This window comes from Scardinius erythrophthalmus (genome assembly GCF_964197995.2).
Source record: "Scardinius erythrophthalmus genome assembly, chromosome: 6".
NCBI classification, from domain to species: domain Eukaryota; kingdom Metazoa; phylum Chordata; class Actinopteri; order Cypriniformes; family Leuciscidae; genus Scardinius; species Scardinius erythrophthalmus.
In genome coordinates, this window is record NC_138226.1 from 7,560,915 (window position 1) to 7,580,669 (window position 19,755).

The following is a 19,755-nucleotide window of genomic DNA, read 5'->3' on the forward strand; positions in this document are numbered from 1 at the left end:
CTGAAGGTAACACTGTATTTTACAGTGTCCTTGTTACATTACATATAGTTACCATAGTAATAACTATAAATTATGTATAATTACATGCAACTAACCCTCAACCAAATCCTAATCTTACCCTAACCCTATACATGTTTTTAATTATTATTACTCGCTTCTTAAATAAATAATTACAGTATAACAACGACACCTTAAAATAAAGTGTAACCATTCTGAATCTGAACGACACAAATTCAGAGCTGTACAGTAGAGGGCGCAACATGAACGCAACCTTCAGCTGCGCTGCCAATCCGGATATTAAAACTGACACATACATCAACAACATATGAAGCAGCCTCTATGGAAGACACTAGCACGCATTTCAGACGTGAATCATGGCAGAGTCGACGAAGAAAACGCGGTCGGAAGAGTGCAGAGACGGCTCTGCGTGAGTGGTATTTACGACAGTAACGTTAAATACAAGTACTACCCAGCGACTCTAGGGGTCGCTGTTTGAGAAAAACAGAAACTGCATAGTGTGCCTTTAAGACCTAATGCACAGGTCTAACATAATGCTACGAATCAGATTTCCCCCCCAAATGTTTTCATTCACTTAAGACATAACCGACTGCGTTTACGAGAATACTTGTATCTCGTATCTACTCATATAAAGAATCTGACAGTTCAAGTGCAATAGGCCTATGTCACACTTCCTGCTTCCGGAACGCGGAGTAGGGATTCAGAACTTCCGGTCAACAGTATTTCTTGTCAAATTCCGGTCAAAAGGATTTAGATTATCAGCCATAATGTCTAAACCATCCGAGGTAGACTGACCACGAGCTATGAGTTTGTGAAACGAAGGTTTTTGCTCCTGTAGAAGCAAGTTCATATGAAATCAACCTTGTTTTAAGAAAAACATGTTTTATCCGCAATCTTATGAAAAAAAAAATACACTACCCACAATCCTAAGTGTAGCAGCAACATCTGCTGATTGGTCCAACTGGCTGTTACCATAGAAACGTTTACCTTACTGGCGAATGGCCCGCCGCTGTTGTTGTATCGCACCGGGTTGCCCTGCGTTAGGACGTGGACAGCCATACCTCAGCTTTCACGCTTTTCCACTTGAGAGTTTTCATGTACCATCCGAACCACATCGTCATATGTGACTTCAGGCAGGTTGCGGAGAGATTTGGTCCAGCAGTATCTATCGGACTCCGCCATTGTAAAAAGCTAACCGGAAGAGCCGTATCCCTACTAAAAGACGTACTTCCGGGCTTCAATTTTTCCGTGACATAGACCTATATGCCGCTAAAGAGAACAGTATTCGGGAACGCATGCTCGCGTGACAAACGCAATGATGCGCAAATGATCCACGACTCGATCTTTAAAGGTTATTTGTTCTGGTTTAGTTTTCTTTCTTTTTTATCGAGATGTTCTAAGAAAAAATATCAAGCATTTTTAAGGATAATAATCAAAATTCAAGCACATTTCAAACCTTGCAAACATAACGGTTAAAATCAAGCATTTTTCAAACTTTCAAAACTCTGTACGAACCCTGTGAAGTGAATCTGACATTTGTGCTCCTCTTGGGGCCTGTTGGACTGATTCCAGGTCAGTGCGACTCACCTCTTCAGGGCAGAGCTCATGGGTGCAGCTCATAAAGTGGGTGCAGAGCAGAGGGAAGGAGATGGAGTATCGAGACTGGGACGGCAGTTCGAGACACTGCTGGAACATCTTTTCAAAGGCGCGGCTGTAAAAGCTATCAAAGAGAGAAGAAAATGAGTTGCCAGTTCACTTCACCGTCTGGTACAGTCATATCTAATCAGTTGAAACGCCCCTGTCCGCTTTCCACCAAGCATGAAAAAGAAATATCTAAAAACAAGAGGCACAACAGACAGTTGCTATGGGATTCTGAGAACAGATATGGCTTCTGCCAATTGTGGAGCTGGCGTTAAGCAGTGTTTCCTGTGCCACTGTTGAATCAACAGAGTCACGGCAAAAAGGAATCATATTTTGCCCAAGTTGTGAGCTTGCAGTGACTTAAAACATAGTTTATAAAAAAGGCAGGGCACCGCAAAATAAAGCAATTTTGGATTGTCTTTGCTGGCTACAATAGACAATAAATGAATAAAATACACAAATAAATTAAAATATATTGGTAAAAAAATTCAAACTCAAGTTTAAATGCAAATAACAGCTCATTCAATGAACCTGTCAGAGCAGCTGCAGAATACTGACTCGCATAAAGAATTGCAAGTCAACATTTTTTTTCATTTTCTGAATTTTTCATTTCTAAAGCCACTTTTTTTGTCTATTCAGTGTTCTACTCTACACATTAATGTAATTTTTTTGAATGACCTTTTCTTTGATGTGAGGTCATACCAGAAAATGGAAAGGTCAGAAGTCTCCACAAGCATCTCCACCAGAGAGTCCACCATCTTGGTGTGGAAGATGATGGTGTTCATCATCTTTCCCAACTCCCTGTGATCTGCCAGTCCTAGTGAGGCCTTGGACACGCTGGTGTAAGCCTAAGCATAGAGAAAAACATCATCATTAGAGTTAATCTGGAATCAAATGAAAGTGCATTAATTATTCTGACAACTCAAAGGCTAAGCTTGGTGGGCTTGATTTCCATGAGCAAATCCTCAGGCAAATGAAGAGCAACGAATCAGATTGGAAACTGGACCAGGGCAGAGTCTGAAGAAAAGTGTGGTTTGATGTTTTACCATATCATTAACTTCTGAGAAGGCTTTCTGGGAAATATTTTTGTAAACTTGATACTTTTGAACCAGACAATGTCCAACCAACACAATTTCCTCTCTAGCATACAAATGAAGACTGTATGCAAAACAGATTCTCTTTGGTGTTTAAGTCAAAACCCCTCTCTTTCCCCCAGCGAAACAGCTGTGCCAGCCAGTGCGATCAACTCGAACATAAGAAGTGTGAGAAAACTCAACCAAAACACGGATTGCACACGCCCTGCACTGGCTTTCATCATCTAAAGATCGGCCAATTCAAAGAGCGCGGCATGCCAGGATGATGCCACATGACATTCAGCAGGTGCTAAACTCACAAAGCTTGTGGTTATGGAGTCCGGGGAACGACAATAAACATATCGTACCGCACTGAAGTCCACTGTGGAGCAGAAAAAGTATTGAAAAACAGGGCTTATTTTTAGATGAACATTTGCAGACTGCTGCTGGTAGTTTAATCGGCCATAGCGATAAATAGGACCGCACCTTTGGAAACGAAGAGGCCAAATGCAGACGAGCAGACATGAACTGAGTGAACCGTTAGTTGTTATATACTGGCCAATGTTAGCTCAACAACAGGTCCATTAAACAAGAAGAAAGCATGCTAAATTTAAGGAGAGAACGGGGCATCCCTGCTTAGAGAGCAGAGTCAGGGCAGCTCTTTAGAGTAACTCACTGCTGTCAAACTTGGAGTAGTGACTGATTCTAGTGCCTACAGAGACTTTTTCTACACATCTGTGACATTTTAGTCAGCTTGGTTTCATTCACCAAAACAGTCATAGTTAAGTTTTCAAGACCAGTTACCCATCTCTTTTTTTCTTGCTACTATACATTTATAACACTGCCGTTCAATGTCTCTGCCGTCTCATGCTTACCAAGGCTGCATTAATTTGATCAGAAATACAGTAAAAACAACATTATTGTGAAATATTATTACAATTTAAAATAACATTGCATCTTTTTTATAAATGTCTTTACTGGCACTATGGATCAATTGAATGCGTACTCTCTGAATAAAAGTATTATTTTTTTAATTAAAGCTTGGGGTGGACCACCTGTTTTGAAAAACAATGGAAGACAGATGGAAAATCTCATTCAGAAAAAATGTATTACAGTAATACAATAAAAAATAAGAAATCTAAAAATAACCACCAATAATAAAAGAATAATGAGAATAAAATTAAATAATTAAAAATAAAAATAAAAATTGTAATTAAAAATATATTTCTGATTTACATTTTTTTTTTTTTTTTTATAATTTCATTATATAATTTTTTCTTTCTTCCGGTTTTGGGGTAAGGCGACCTGGACATATTTTCATGCAATTCACCTACATAGCTGAACATACACATCCACACACCCACAACTGTCAACAGCCTCAAACACACTCCGCTGCTCTATAGCTGACGGTTTAAATCCTTGAATTTGCTTTGTCCTGGCAAACTGAGAGCAGTCAGAGCTCAAGGCTGCGCAGTGAATAAACGCTGCTGTTATTGGGAACGATTTGTTTTTGTTGCCATGTGAAAGAGAGGACTCTGGCTGCGAAAAGAGTGATGAAGAGTGGGAAAAGGTCCAAACACAGAAAACAGTTGTTCAGCTGTGAGAAATGTTCGCATTCCACTGATAGCAGCTTCTCCTGCTGAAGAGGTGAACTGAAACCCTCCTATGTGAAGAGGTTGAGGCCTGCTCTTGAAGGTATGTTCTGGGTTCAATGCAAATAAGTACTTTTTGTGGAATTTGTGGCATTACCACAGAAAATAGTCTGTCCGATAAAGCAAAAATTGTGGTAACTGCATAATGGAAGAACAGTAAACACACTGATTCAATCATATGAGATGGAGTGAGACAAAATCATTTGCTGACCATGTCTGTGTTAAGTTATTTGCAATTTTAGTTTCAAACATTTTTTTTTTAGTTATTCCATTTTTTCATGACCACATAATGTCGCTAAACCAGGTAACTTTAACATGACAATGTTATCAGAAAGGAACATCAGGAAATTACATCAGTAATTCACAACAAAATCATCCAATTTGAATATTTAAATGTAAAAGGTTCTCACAATGTTGGAAAAATAAATTTCCAATACTTTAGTCATTCCTAAGTATAGAGACAGCACTCAAAGACAGCAATTTAAAAAGAAAAATATATATTCACTTCTATAAAAATGCCAAGATTTCCAACAAATCTCATAGACTTATTTATATAGCATTTTCCCAATAAATTGTTTCAAAGCAGCTTTACTGGAAATCATGTTAATGTTTATAACATCTTAATATCTTCATGCCTTAGTTGCATTTAGCAGATTAGAGCAGGATGATAATATAGTTTACATTTTGCGACGATACAATCAACCAGTTGAGATATGATATATAGTATATATTACCCTATGTGAGTATACTGTATGTTAATTCAGTATACTGTATGCATATTCATTTCCATTATTGTTCCAGACATGCAAATCATAATTTTGAAATATATTATTATATATAGATAGTTTCAGGTTTTCCATGATCATGAAGACCCTGAATATAAGTGCTATAACTACAACCCTGTTACAGTACATACAAGGGACAAAGGGGAAAAAAGTTCTGTGGTATCATGGTATTATATCAAAATCATGCCTCAAATTCTGTTGATAAAGTTTTTGAACCCAGAACATTCTTTTAGGGAAGAGGTCAAATGGCTTCTCTCTTGTGGGACTGGGCAGGCCAAAACACAGGAAACGCATTTGAGAGCAGACTGGACAATCCCAAAGACTGCAATCTAGATCCATGGGCTTTTGAGGTCCACGCACACTCACACAGAGCCTCAAAAACACATGTACAAGCTTGTCTCTCCATCTCTGCTTCCATTTCCACCCACCCACATGTACTGTTACTTGATGAAAAAAATGTGCTGTATTCCACAGGGACGAAGTCTGATTTATTTGAGCCTGGATGAAAGGCGCAGGCTCTTCTTGAATAATCAGAGCTTCAAAAGAACAGCATGCATTGTGGTTCATTTCTAAGTAATTCAAAATTAAGTCATTTTTCATACAGCATGTACAAAATATTGCTTTCATTCGAAAAGACAAAGGATAAGCAAATTTCTGCAAGAAACATTTGTCAGCATGAAACTTTTTGTTGTGCTGTATCAAACTGTGAGAGCATTAGTTGCGTTACGTTAACCAGCATCTGCTAATTAGTAAGGGGGAAGCAAAGATAAGAGCTGTAAATTATGCCTGATTAGGATCATAGGAAACAAACACCATGTATTGACCCGGCTCAGACGACTGAGATCATCTTACCTGCAGTCTAAACCAGTCTAGCCTCATCCCTCTGAAATCAAACACTTCACCATCTTCGACTGCAACACACACCCATACAAAGTTAGTTATTTTGAGACTGAGTACAAACAACAAGAGACAATATTATATCACAAAATAAAAGATAAATAATAAGTACATCAGTCCCAGTGTCAGTCAGTGTCTACAGGAAACTTTGAATATATAAAATATAATTAAATGACGAGAAGCTGTTTTTGCATGATGCCAGTCAGACTTACTTTTATTATTTTATCTTTTAATTTGCGTCCATATCGTTAAAGTATGCATTACTTCTGCATTACTTTTCATTTGTGTAGTACTGCATTTTATTTTGCTGGATTATGCAATGATTCTTCAATATATAAACAATTTTTGTTGAATTTTCAGCAAAGATTGTGATCCATGCTCTTACCATGAATAAAATTACATGATCCACATATATTACAGTTTATAAAACAAAGCAATGAATCTGATAAATAAGACCAGGGACATTTGGACATTCATGATGTCTTTTTAGCACATTACAAATGTTTAAATAAGAAGAGATGTTCTCTACCTTGTTTAACACTGAGAGAGGTCATAGTGTTCACGAAAGATGACATAATAATGGACTCGTCCTCTGGGCAGACGGACAGGTTCTACAAGAGAAGAAGACATGATTATTTTACCAATTGTGTGTGCATTTTAAAATTAAAACACCATGACGAGCAAGTCTCTCTGCTGATTGCAGTCTCAGAACTGAATGACAATACTAGTTCTCCATCTAGTGGTGAAGTTCATGTATTTCTTCTAGACACCCTATGTAAGATCCTGTGAATGATTCATAATGTGACTAATGTTCATGTCTGAACTACCCAGCTGCACATGACTGTTCCTCATCTCATGAGAGCACTACAAATAGCAATTGCTCTCTAAAGACTCTGTAACTGATCTATGTCCTTTTCGTGCTGTAGAAAGGAGAACTAGAGAATCCACAGAGCAGATAGTCTCACCTGCACAAGCTCATTGAGCACCACAGCGTCAAAGCCAGACAGGTACTGCACGTAGTATCTCTGCATCACCGGGCCGTACTTCCGTACGTGTGCCCTCAACTCTTCCATGTAAAAGATCAGCTCTGCAATGTGCCTGAGAAAACAAGGAGGAATGAATTAAAATATAAATATTAGATGGAAAAACTTTGGCAACTGAAATGTTTAAAGTACTAAAATTACTAAAACTGAAATTAAATTACAAAATAAAAATTGCTGAATAGAAATATATATATAAAAAAAGCTAATAAAAATGACAAGAACAAAACTAAAAAATAATGAAAATAGAAACTAGTTCAAAATATTAATAATTACTATAACAGTAAAATACATAATACTGAAATAACATGTGTAATGCAATATGGGAGCAAATTGCAGTGAATCACACAAACAAAAGATAACTCTGAATCATGGAATTTTCGGGTTAAATTTAAAAATACAAAAGCGTAGCATAGGGCCTCATTAAAGCATAAATTAAAAAACATATCAAAATTGAGCGTTGAGGTGTAAGAATTGGATTTACTTGTCAATGAAGTCATCTGTGCTTTTCTTTTGGATGTTGTCGGCATGTCTGAGCAGCCAAATGATCTCATCACGGGCGAAGGAGAGAGCCATGAAAACAAACAAAGCCTTGGGACCCAGTAAACCTGGCTGATCCGCTAGAACTGTGGCGAGCTCTTTTAAGGCAGATCTCAAGAACTTGCGACGCTCTCTGTGCATGGAGCCCCTGGACCAAATGATAAAAAATATAGATATTGCAAATAACAGGCAACACTGCTGCTGCTGTACACTTATTTGCTAACTGGGTTGTGAGCTTAGCAATATGCTAACATCAATCTACTGGAGTCAATAGAGAGCATCTTCAGAAATACCAAGAGGCCACTTACGCATGCGACAGAGCAGACTCTTTGCATTCACGGATGTCATTGACACGTTTGTTGTAACTGTAGAAGATAGAGAAAACAAATAATCAACAACATAATATATATCTACACAACACAAAGACACGCTATATATGCATGAACCACATTATGATAATTTAAATATTTTATACAAAAGCTACACACAATATGCTAATTAATTACAGAAAACTTGAGAATGTGTGTGCCAGTAGAAATTGCTGACCCGCGAATGTTTACAAAGAGATCCTCGGCAGCTTTGTGAATGTGGAAGACCTCGTCCCTGAACAGACAGAGACAGGAACTGCTCTGAAGAGCCAACTTCCACAAACTGAGAGCCGCAGGATCACTGTTCAGAGCTGCATGACACAAGATGAACCCAACTAGGGGACAGAACAGAGAGACTGTTACAAACCACATACATTTACATTTACATTTGTAAAAACCCAGGCCCATACAGGATCTGTGTTCACCGATTTCGACAACTGTAAAGAGTGTCGTTTATATAAATCATGAAATATTGTGGTTTATTTGATGATCCTTTCCACAGAGAATGTAGTGTTCTCAGATTTAACACCTTTCACCAAATTTAAATACATTATGCAGATTCCTCAAAATAAGCACAGAAAGTGTGTGAAAAAAGCACTCCATCTGGACCTGCTAAATATTAAACCACACCATGTAAATGGTATACTACTATATAAAAAGACTAGAAAATAATAAAACAAAATGTTCAAACAATTACCAGTATTGCCTCTCTCAATCTGAGGCATAACGATCATGAAACAGCATTCACAAGAAATTTAACGTAACGATGTATTATCCAGAAAAAAAGTAATTTCAGAGTTTTGATGTAAATTTAAGAAAAATATTTTTAAAATAAAGTGCAATAAATATTCATACACAGTACGAATAGGTACATTTATTAAGAAAGGAAAAAAGTGTACATTATAAATTTCATGTTGTCTTTAATAACACACTTACAGACGATCCATTTCTCCATGGCGTCCAAGGATAGATATTCACAGGGCATCTGAAAAATACAGGTCAACAAATTATATTTGGTCAAATGCTCAATGTTCACATGCTCCTGCCTATGAGGAATATACACTATGATAAAAATCCTATATCACAGTATGAGACATTTGATATAAATAGTTGTATCCAAGATGTTTTGCTGGAATGCTAATATATTAAATGACCATGTGTTAATGCCTATAGTTGAGCAATCAATAATCTACTATGAGCAATGTTTGTTTACACTTTGTTCTTACACCTAGTGATTTTAGTATTATTTATCTATTATAAGAATATTTAAAACAATTTTGAATAAGCATTTTTATATTTAGCTTTATTTTATTTGAGTTATATTTTTAGTAATTTTAGCACTTCAACTTATTTCTGTTAGATGCAAAGGCAATATTTTCAAGTTTTTCATCTAATATTTACATTTTATTTAAACTATTTTTCAATTACTGAAAATTATTTTTAATAGTAATAATAATTATTTAATTTTTTTATGGTTGGAAAACTTGTAACACTTAATTTTAGGCATAAGACAATGTGGAGGCTCTTTTAAACAGTTTGAGGATACCTATGATGCAACCTATGACTAACAGAATTAGTGTGTACCAAATGGTAGTATGTTAAAATGCGTATTCCAAAGATACCTGGATGATCTACTATTTCCGGTTAGGATCCGAAGTGCAGATCCATGCACACTCTAACGGCTAATATTGCCCATAACCCATTGCACATCTGACTAGGATTCAATTAGAACTATAAACATCCATAAAAATGTTAAAAAACAGCTGTGCGAGACTGACGGTTAAGTAGAGCAGTTTAGAAAAATGGATTTGACTGATTAATAATCAGCATCTAACCTGATGAAAAATATTTACTAAGTGTTATCCACACTGTATTTCATCTATAACAACATTGTGAACTATTATAAAGATACATTTGGTCATTAACTATTAAATGCATCATTATGCAAACACATGAGGAGAGTTCTCCACATGAAAGGTTTCTAAATTCTCTCTAATATGGTAGGAAAATCAATCAAATTAAATGTGGAGGATGATGACTGTGACAAGATGATTGACAGGGCAGTTTAAACTGTCATGATGAACGTAACTAAGCGACAGACTGGAAGACACAGTTATGACGAAGTAGTATGTCCCACAGCTTCCCTATTCTTCAGCTACACACTCAAAAGTACATACTTTTTCTTTAAAATACTTTTAGGGCATAGTATAAGTAGGTGAATTGGGATGCAGGGCTAGTTTTGGCCAAAATAAAAGGCAACACTGCTACTGCTGTACACTTATTTGCTAACTGGGTTGTGAGCTCAGCAACATGCTAACATCAATCTACTGGAGTCAATGGAGAGCATAATTTAAACTTGTGTGCTTCATGTGAGGAGCGCCATTTGTGTGGTGTGCATGAGTGACTGTTAGCAGACTTGCTACTGCTAAAAAGAGAGTTTCAAATCAGTCTTTTATAAGGTGCCAAGACGGTTAGTGTGCTGCCTTAAAAGGTAACACTGTATGATGACAGAGTTCACAAAACTAATTAAAGACTATAGCAAAGCCTGACCGTGTCAGATTGAGCCGGGTTGAGCATGGTACTAGGAGCACTAATCAAACTGAGCAGCTGAGCGTTCCTCCACTGATCTGCAGACAGATTCCGGCGTGGGTAGACCATCTGCAGGGAGACCAGTGCATCTGACAGCGACTATCATAGCAGAGAGAGAAAGAGAAGAGAAAAACAAATGGCAGAGAGCTCAAATTAAACCATGTTCTCCTTATGAGATGAGAAACAGAGTAATATGATTTCTGATCTATATGTAGCATGCAGATTTTACTTTTCCATGAGGGACAAACTCCTCCATCATCTTTTTCAACGGGTTCTCATAGTCCACAATCATCTGTCCAAGCCTGGGGTATTCTCGATCACTGAACACACAATCATGACCCCAGATACATCTTTGTCATTGGTAATATCCACACTATAGTAGAATGAAACCTTACAGTGTGTGGCTCTAGGTAAGATATAGATTACCTCATATATGCATTACCTTGAACCGTGTGTCATTTCGTGGGCATAGTTGTAGAGGCCGATTATGGCTTTGCGCTCCTCAATTCGAGAAAGCAGCATCATCAGAGTAGTGTACGTCACCACCAAATCCAAGTAGTTCTTTGTGAGGTCAAAATTTACAGTCTGCATTGTGGAAAAAAAGACACTTTGTTATACATCTGCCATTTCATTGAACAAAAATCAATAATTCAAACACATATTCTGTTGATTGCCATTATTTCAACTCACAATGTCAAAGAAAACTTGACAGACGTCAATAGTGTTCAGCAGTTCACAGACATGGTCCTGGAAGAACAGAAAATCACAAACATATGGCTTTTTAAAAAGACCATCAATGAAAAAAAAAAAAAAAAAAAAAAAAGATTTTATTTTATATTATGTATTATTTTACAGTATGCTTAATATTAAATAATATTATGAAATCACAAATCAGAGTTATTATTGTTAATTAAAACAAACTATTAAAATAATTTATGTTAATTGAAAAAGTATAAATATAAATATTAGACATTAGAATATAAGATAATAAAAAAAATTTATTTGGCAACTGAAATGTTAGTTTAGTTCAGATAACCTTGAAGTACTAAAATTACTGAACTGAAATAAAATGTTCTACATAAAATGACTAAAAATTATATATATTATAATAACCTAAATAGAAATGGTTAAAAAACAAGAAAATTTAAAATAAGTTAAAATACCTGTACATCAGTACATCAACAGTACATCAAAAATAATAAAATACTACAATAAGTAAATAAAACAATTTACATAAGAATGTTTTTATGAACAATTTACATTCAATCATTATGTTGGTGTTTCATGACTGAGGCCCATATAGAGTGGGACTGCTCTCATACCTTAAATTCCATAACGTCCACAAAGGTGAAGTAATATAGAGCTAAATTCTTCAGTATTTCTGACTTTTCTTTTTGTAGTTGTGCAAGCTGTTGCTGTAATGTAAAAGACAAGTGCATAAATTAAACACTATCACATTAAGCAAGGTCACATAATTGTGATATCTGACCAGGAAACTTATCAGCAGGGTTCACGTTAGATAATTTATGGCTGAGAACTGTACTATTATATTAATTCTAATAACCTCAGTAACAGGCATGTAAAGGAGTTATGAATTCAGTTTGTGCCCTAAACTCTGTAAGCTTGACTAAAACAGAATCTTAGGGTAGAGGTCTGACCCGACGAAACCTTTTGAATTATCAAGTGCGGGTGTGGAAGTAAGAAATCACTCAAATTTATATATCTAAAAGTTACTCAAATTAAGGCCAATTCAAGAAAAATATTTGTCAATGATTTCGCGTTACCTCGCAAATGTTTTGTGTTCTGCCGAGAAACTTTGCCTTCCATCGCAAAAACGTTTGTGTTCCGCCGAGAAACTTTGCGTTTGCTCGCAAAGAGCTCAAAGGGTTTTGCGAGGGAACGCAAAGTTTCTCAGGTAATGCAAAACTTGTTTTTGGGGTACATTTAATTAGCCTTAGGGAATGTTTACATGAAAACGATACCCGTTCACATAGTTCTGCGAAAATGATTAAAAAAACACTGTATTATCCTTGCCAGCCCAGTAGTTGGCGATGTCACTTTGTAAAGAAACACTACGCATCTATAAACTGAAAACGTAATACATATGCGCATGACGTCACTGTTTTCACAAATTCTTTCTTGTTTTTGTAGTTTACACGAAGTCAATAACAGTAACCCATTTTCCCATTTTCAAAAGTTTGCCTTTTCAGGCCCCCAAAACGCCATTGTCGTGTAAATAAATGGCCAAACGGTGCTGTCTAAACGCCCCCCTAAACACCAGAGTGAGACAGAATCTTACTCTAACTACTTGCAGGATTTTTTGGGCAGGAATGGGAAGAAAAATAACTTATTTTTAGCAGTTGTGGGAGCAGACCTCTAAGTGTAACAAAATAAAATTCAGAAACTGGCTAAAATTGGTCAAAATAACCACCAAATACAAAATAAAAATGTCTCGGAGCAGGGATCAACAATAAGGATGTGAGAGATCTCATAACATTTGACTGAATTTTCTTGCTCTATCAAGCTAGTTCTGCACGGTCACTTATGTTCACTGATCATGTACATCTACATCTGAATTTCAATGATGCATTGCTGCTGTCAATTGTGTCAATTACCTAAGTTGATTGTATATCAATGAGAATTTGTTGAAATGTTGAAAGTATAATGTTGAAAGATAATGACCTAATCGTGTAAATAATACTATGGGTTGAATAAAATCAGTAATGTTTGCTGCATATGCCACTGTTTTCCAGCAAACTTGTGTTTATGAATATATTTCTGTCATGGAGCTACATCATGTATAAAAAATATATGAATATATAAATTAGGATATCAATTCAGAACAAACAAAATAGGTTCCTAAAAATAGCTATTTATCATTTACGTTGCAGAGCCAGTGAAATGTTGACAGGACAAGTAAAACCAACCAGTGTCGCAGAAAAGAATCCTTATTGTTGAGCACGGTCAAAGAGAGCATTTCTCAGTTTTTATTTTTGACAGTCAAACTAGTGAATGAACCCTGCATCAAGTCCTGACACGCACAGGCCTTTACCCTTTGGTTGTCTTTACAGTATTTGCAACTCTAGAGCAAAAATGCATTACCACTGCACCTGGGAAGTATTCTGACCTCATTTCAGGCATGCACACCTATATTAGAGTTCATTCATGATGTGCCGCTAATATAATTGTCTTTTAGTTAAGTCTGGATAATATTGCATACTTGTTCAAAAGAGCAAAAATTCAATTAAAATACGACTTAATGGAAAAACTGCATGCTTTGAGAAGACTTTTGTCACTTCAGCAGTTTTACCTAGAGCGACGGGTAGTGCAAATGTGCTCTAGAATCAAGTTAGTGACAAAATCCTTATTATCTATCAGGATTTCCAGAAAACCAGGTTAGAGCTAACAGAGTTAATGATGCACTGAAGATACCCATAAAGCCCATTATCAGAGAAACTACGTATAGGCAGAAAACACAAATTCCATCAAACCACACCATCCCCACCTTACATACTTTATATTCCCCTCATATCCTACTAAAGTATATAATTCCACAAGATCAAAAAATTTGTCTGATATTTAATACTGTAGACCTATATGAGGTAGACATGATGTCATGAAAAACAGCAGAGAGGGAGATTAAACTGTGATAAAATGTAGGATCTTACAAAAACATGTTTAGGCCACATTTTACTTCAAAATCAAAAGATAAAAAAAGAGAGGAAATTTGAATCTGCATAAAGAAAATGAAGCCTATTTTTAGGACTACACAATATTTTTACTTGATCAGAAATGGGTATTTTCTTTCACTTTTTTACTTAGACTTCTATATTAAAGACTTCCCATTATTAAGTAGATTATTTGTATTACCTATAAAACATTTCAATTCAATTATTTGTTATAATGCTTAATAACTCTTTATCAATTCAAATAAACCCAGTAGAACAAATAATATAATTTAATTAGTGTACCATTGTGTACCCGTCTCTCCCTCCCACAGACAATATTATTGGATTACATTCATGAGGATTGGTGGAAAAAGTCCTTGTCATGAAAATAATATTACAAAACAAAAATAGGCTTTATTTCCTTTAATCCAATATATTATTATTATTATGTATTTATTTATTTTTATTCTGGGGTACTACAACCAGGACATGTTCTTGCAGGTTTCATGAGATTCTTTCACAAAACCAAGTGAACTGTATATCAAAGATACATCTTTTTAAAAAATGGCATAGTTTGAAGTTCAAAACATTTCCTGATCACCATCTCCGCTCTTTTCAAATGAAAGTGTGTTGGGGCAAATGTGATGCTGTGCACAATGGGCTCAACCTCATTATACATATATTTTTTAATAGAGTGGATAAATATACTGAAGAAAGCATGTAACCATGCAGTAACAGACTGAAAGGAAGCTCAGAGCACATCCCAATTAGTAGTCAAATATTACATCACAGCTACTCCAATTGAACATTCACAGGCTTTGAATTTTAAGAGTTATTTGAAGGGCACATCTGAGATTCCTTTTGTCCATGTAGGTTACTGAAATACTGACATATACATGTGAGTACAACTGAAATGTTAAACTACATATACATAAGAGCAGGAACTAAATAAAGCAAATAGGACTCCACATGGAGTCCAAACTTACCAAAAGAATAATCCAGAAAATAGCCATGTTAAGCATGCAAAAAATGCAAAAAACAAAAAAGGAAATATAAAACAACACTAAAAGGCAACTCAAACACAGTTAAACATGACACAGCTCCACATCATTGCGAGAAGCAGTTAAACATCTTTAACACAAAGTAGAAGGCAAAGAAGCATCTGAAATATACAACACTTCAAAAGGACATGGTGGTTGGTTATTAACAGTGGGACCAAAATGAAGAAAATGAACACAAAACACATTTGACATGAAATGCATATATCTAAAAAAAATATTTAATAACACACATGAAAAAGAGTTTGGTTAATTTGTTATGAGACAATCCCATTAAATAAATTAAATTATCGATGTCATGATGCTGATGATTTTCCTGTTTTCCCCAAAACATCTTTACCTTCCGGCTTATAAACAAAAATCCAGGCTAAATGTCATCTTTACCTCTTTTCCTCCAAAATTGTGCTGGCTGTAAAGAGCTTGCACTCAGGACAAGCACTAATTTCCATTTACTTGAGTGTCAATCTATAATGTATCTGATCGGTCTTTACCATCACATGCTTTGATTTAGCATCAGAAGTTATGTAAATATAAAACATAGGCTATTTATTAGCACTCAATTCACACAAATGATTTTTGAATTAAAGTTTACATTTTTCAACTGAATGTGCATCAAGAAGCAACAATTGGGTGATTTCAATGTTGGCAACTTTGTGGATTATAATACGAGTGGTCTAGTTTTGTTTCGTGCTTTAAAAATAGTACCTATTATTATCCCACTCCCTATGTTCTAACATTAGTGGTCAAGATCATCAGGGTTAAAGTAGCAAATTTTCCAATGAGCAGAACGGTGTCAGAATACACACTGGCTCTGACACCAGGATCTTGTTGGTGGAAAAGGGGTATTTGAGACAAATAACCAAGGGTAAAAATGTATTTTATTTTACACCCCAAAGTGGTCATTAGAGCTGTGCACAGAGATCAGAGATTGTAATAGCAGAAATGCAGGACCAAAACCAGTAGAGGTGTGAAACTACGACACACCTACATTCCTAAAGCAACACGGGCTGAACGGATGTCATTTCCTGATCTGATAAACACCAACACAGAACTGGTGAGTGTATCTCCTCTCTGGGTTATATGGATTGATCCACACAAAAATGATTCAACAGTAAGAATAAATCATATTTGTGGTGTTGTGGTCAAGTTAAGGGTGGCCAAAGGTTCCTGGAAAGAAAGACAGATCTGGGAAAGCCCCTCTCATGAGGACATCACCTCATGTTCGATGACTTAATAAAGCTGACACTACATCAAGCCTTTGAAAAAAAAAAAAAAAATTGGGCTGCATGACAAAACATAGTGTTTTTACAATGACCTCAAACTAAACCTCCATATTCCACGACCATAAGGAGTAATGTTTGAATCACTCTCTGATGGTTGAGGAATGAAGGGAACCCATCAATCAAGCATGGTAAACATGCTTCAGAGATGTTCAGGGTTGTGGCAATGGCAACAAGGCATTAAAGAAAGGACTGGGCTTGGTGACTGTGGTGTTGGAGGGGATATGATGGTAACACAGAAAACAAAATATTGAGCATTTATTTCACTACTACAGCACCATCTCCACTTAATATCAGCTCAGAAAATGTTTTCAAAGCTGTATATTTGCTAAAAGATCAATAGTCAATATATACAACAGCAGTTCTCAACCAGGGGGCCGGGGCTCACTTGGCAGCCTCAGGGGAGAGCAGGATGATTTAGAAGTAATTTAATTATATATTTATTAGGGATTTTATTTAAATCGGCATTTATGTGATTACAGTTGAGTCAACGTTGACTAGTCGCTGATGACGTCATTAATGTACAAATAAGCCAGAACCTCAAGGTTGCCTTGTGCACAGCTATGGCATATGACACAGCGCTGCCCACAAGGCTATCGCTCCTACATAACAGCTTATTTTTATCACTTCTTTTGTCTTTTGTCGTTATATTTCTCACAAATTTCTGCTCGTTCTAAATCAGATACAGATAAAGTAGCACAGTAAAGATTACATTTATATAAATGCATTAGTGAGAGAGCGAATGTATGTGAATTAATTCTACCTGTCTATGCAGCATCTCTCTACTAATAGTACTTTTCAGTTTCTAAGCTATTTAATTCGTAAATCACAGAACAGTGTTGACAATACGTTTCTGCGCTACTGAATGTTTCTATGTGCACGTAATCTGCTTGTTATATGTGAGCTACTGTCTGTATGTGTGTGTAACAATGCAGGAGTGCATTAGTTTAGAATGTGATTAACTTACCTGTACAATAAGCTGTGTAAAACATGAATTCACCCGATAAATTTTGCGCATCCAGATCTCTGAGTATGCATTTATTTATCATTTTAACTGTTGGAAACAGAGCGTAAAAGTGGACTTCAAAGATTTCTTATCCTGTTGCACCCTCTGTAGGCCATGATCAGCGACTAGTCGACATCAAGCTTAAAGCGTCATGGCAGAGCATTAAAGTTATATATATATACACATAAATACATACATAAATACTAGGAAATCGAATTACTATTAATTACATTTATATATTTTACAAATATGATATATTAAAATAATCCAGCTCTAATTTACATTAAATGTTAAAAAATAAACACATGGTGAGTTGAGAACCATTAATAGAAAGGAACTAGTTTGCTGTTGAACAAACACTAACATCAGATACAGTAAATATGTACTTCTATAATCAAAAATCAGAGTTTAATGCCATTAAAGAACCCCTTACAGGGTCCTGCACAATAGCTGATGTGATCCGGGCCATGGCACCAGATTTAAATAGAGGGGTATATTCTGATATAATGACAGAAATTATGGAGGGGGAAAAAAACTTTTCGCTGATAGCTGAAACACTGGGATGTTCCTTGGTAAACATGGTTATCAAAACCTCATTTACTGATGCACCACTGGAAACAGGAGAAAACATGCAGTATTATCTCTCGACAAATATCTTGCCTGATTAAAGCTGTTGTAAATGGTTTGGGCAAAAAAAACACCACAACAACAACAAAAAGCAAAACCACTTGCAGCACTTTTAATACATCAAACATTGGAATTATAGTCCATTAGATGAGTAAAACATTATATCAGCATCAACATCATAACATTCACTCAGTCATTACAATTCATAATGTGAAACTTACGTTGTTGTTACGCGTCTCAACGGCTGGGAATTTTCTTACGATGAATTTCACGGCTGACTCCAGGTTTTTGTCAATTAGGTAGGAAGGCTTTGCCTTGGGATCTCCACAGGCCTACAATGAACAGGGAAAAAAAAAACATCACTGCTAAAAGTGCAACAGCTTGAACAGCACCACTGTGAACATGTGCAGAAAACTAACTGATGATCCACTGATCATGAAACAAAGATTCAAACCGTTTGAGACAGATCAGAGAGGAAGAACAGTGAGGTAAAGTGCAGGGATTTGATCACAGTTAGAAAATGCAGTGGATGGAAAAAAGAAAAAGAAAAGAGAAAAGGCCAGAATGTTGAAGAGACTGAAAGAGAATAAAGGACAGAAAGAATGGAAGGTTGGAATGGGAATCGTAAGGAACTTCGTTATTTCAGTTTTATAATGATTCTTAGAACCTTTTAGGAAGCACAAAATAATTGATTCACTATATTATATTTACTTACTATTAGGGATGCTAATCTTGCTTAATCGACGATCGATTAATTGTCGATAGTAATTTCATTGATAAAACTTACCGATCGTCAGAGACCATTTTACGTTAAAAGGCTAAAGTTACACCTTCATGACTACACGTTTGCATGTGCATTCGCAGCCTTGTTGTTATGTGCAAATGTAAGCTGTAATATTGTGTTTATTTTCTGTAGGCCTATGATTATCTTATATAGAATGCATTTGGTTAAGAATTGATGAAGTATTAAAATGCGCCGATGGTCAGCTCAAACTGCAATGCATGACTAATATTAACTGTGACTGGAACTGTCATATTACATAACATTATAAAGAGAAAAATATAGTAATAAAACATGAATTATTTGAGCTTAGTTGCCTTGTTTATGCATGTTGCTCCAGGAAGAGCGTGTCCACAACACGAGTCACACATTCTGAATAGCCGTAACTTAGTTCAAGTTCACTTGTACATTTGTGTCATTTTGTGCAGATAATTTGTAATATTAATGTTTATTTTGTATATATCTGATTATTACACGGCTCTGTGGAATACTTGATTCTGATTGGTCAATATAGCGCCATCCAGCGGTAAATTATTCCCAGCTAACATCCGCTCAAAACAGATAACGCAGGCTCATCCGGGTCACTAAAGTCAGCAGTGCTATACGCCTGCTAGGAACGGGTTTTCTTCGTGGAAGTTTTGCGTTTGGTGAGCTAATAAAATATTAAAACTCAGTCGAATCAATATTTTGTGTACAGTTATTGAATTATGCTATCCAGTATCGTGGACTCGC

At 36.0% G+C, this 19,755-nt stretch overlaps 1 protein-coding gene across 8 annotated transcripts in view; it reads right to left on the reverse strand.

Moving 5' to 3' along the window:
• nckap1 (NCK-associated protein 1) overlaps positions 1 to 19,755 on the reverse strand; it is a 54,134-nt gene that overhangs the window by 23,067 nt on the left and 11,312 nt on the right. Inside the window, exons 2-16 of one of the 8 annotated variants that reach the window (XM_081369355.1) lie at positions 18,464 to 18,574; positions 11,926 to 12,012; positions 11,294 to 11,350; positions 11,046 to 11,188; positions 10,833 to 10,923; positions 10,565 to 10,702; positions 8,951 to 8,999; positions 8,193 to 8,349; positions 7,955 to 8,011; positions 7,591 to 7,794; positions 7,032 to 7,164; positions 6,596 to 6,677; positions 6,022 to 6,080; positions 2,362 to 2,507; positions 1,606 to 1,738 (exon numbers count right to left, since the gene is read on the reverse strand). In XM_081369355.1, coding sequence (XP_081225481.1) covers positions 1,606 to 1,738; positions 2,362 to 2,507; positions 6,022 to 6,080; positions 6,596 to 6,677; positions 7,032 to 7,164; positions 7,591 to 7,794; positions 7,955 to 8,011; positions 8,193 to 8,349; positions 8,951 to 8,999; positions 10,565 to 10,702; positions 10,833 to 10,923; positions 11,046 to 11,188; positions 11,294 to 11,350; positions 11,926 to 12,012; positions 18,464 to 18,574 — 1,647 coding nt within the window. Of the gene's footprint in view, positions 1 to 1,533; positions 1,739 to 2,337; positions 2,508 to 6,021; positions 6,081 to 6,595; positions 6,678 to 7,031; positions 7,165 to 7,590; positions 7,795 to 7,954; positions 8,012 to 8,192; positions 8,350 to 8,950; positions 9,000 to 10,564; positions 10,703 to 10,832; positions 10,924 to 11,045; positions 11,189 to 11,293; positions 11,351 to 11,925; positions 12,019 to 18,463; positions 18,575 to 19,755 lie in introns of all 8 variants that reach the window. The other 7 variants (XM_081369351.1, XM_081369353.1, XM_081369349.1 and 4 more) reach the window with 7 other exon arrangements.